The 995-nt window shown below is 48.9% G+C and overlaps 1 protein-coding gene across 2 annotated transcripts in view; it reads right to left on the bottom strand.

The window, feature by feature from the left end:
- Positions 1–995, bottom strand: part of grin2ab (glutamate receptor, ionotropic, N-methyl D-aspartate 2A, b) — a 113,628-nt gene that overhangs the window by 93,214 nt on the left and 19,419 nt on the right. For both annotated transcript variants that reach the window (XM_031863166.1, XM_031863165.1), the window contains one exon: positions 349–555. In XM_031863166.1, the coding sequence (XP_031719026.1) occupies positions 349–555 (207 nt within the window). The remainder of the gene's footprint in view (positions 1–348; positions 556–995) is intronic.

Genomic DNA, 995 nt, shown 5'->3' with positions numbered 1-995 from the left:
GTGTGTGTGTGTGTGTGTGTGTGTGTGTGTGTGTGTGTGTGTGTGTGCGCGCGCGTGCGTGCGTGTGTGTGTGTGATGCTTCCATGTCCCTGAGAAAGGAAAAGACACTTCGTGTGTCAGACTTGGCACGGGAAGCGGGAGGAAAACGGAAGAAAATGTGTTTCTACAACGTGACTGCATTCAAAGCCTGAAAACTGTAATTTGAGATATGAATTCATTACACGGCCTCTCATCAGTAGCCGGGGATAATGTGATGCAACAGCGCCGCTTAGCGTCGCACAGCGGCGCTGTCGGAGTGTGTTTCTCTCCTCTCCCCCCTCGATCGCCGTTACCGGCCGCGGTGCTTACCTTCGGTGTCACAAAGCGTCGCTGCTGCAGGTTTGCGGTCGCGGAGGTTTTGCGCCTTCTTCTTCGGAGTCCGTGCGATGAATGTTGAGTTTTACTGCCGGGGTGTGAGGGCCTGTGCAGGCAGCCACCGTGACCTGTCCGTTTACTGGCATTTTGGTTCCTTCTCACAGCGTCAGTGAAACCAGAGGAAAAGTGTTCAAACTTGAGCTGAAAAACAAGCAAACAGAACACGCTATTGCTTGTTGCATTGCATCCCTCAAAAGCGCAGACTTGTTGAATTTTGATTCTTGATTTACAAAATGACGCGCGCCCACAGGCAGGCGGTGCCTATATAAGAGTGATTAATATTATTACCCAATGCCATAATATTCATCGAGACTCATAAACATTTTAAGAGTTTGGATCAAAAAACAGCTCAGACCAAGTGCCTGTGTGTGTTTGTGCGTTTATGGGCACGTGTGCACGCGCGTGTGTGAGCATCTTTTTTGGGCATGCTGAGACACGGGCTTATTGGATGGAAAGCTTGCGTGACGAAAACAAATTAAATTCAAAGGTAGGTTGGTGTACGGTGAGAAAGACAAAATACTCTCTCTCTCTATATGTGTGTGTGTGTGTGTGTGTGTGTGTGTGTGTGTGTGTGTGTGTGT

This window comes from Anarrhichthys ocellatus, unplaced genomic scaffold (assembly GCF_004355925.1).
Source record: "Anarrhichthys ocellatus isolate YVR2014 unplaced genomic scaffold, GSC_Weel_1.0 scaffold28, whole genome shotgun sequence".
NCBI classification, from domain to species: Eukaryota; Metazoa; Chordata; class Actinopteri; order Perciformes; family Anarhichadidae; genus Anarrhichthys; species Anarrhichthys ocellatus.
This window is presented reverse-complemented; position numbering and strand designations above follow the sequence as displayed.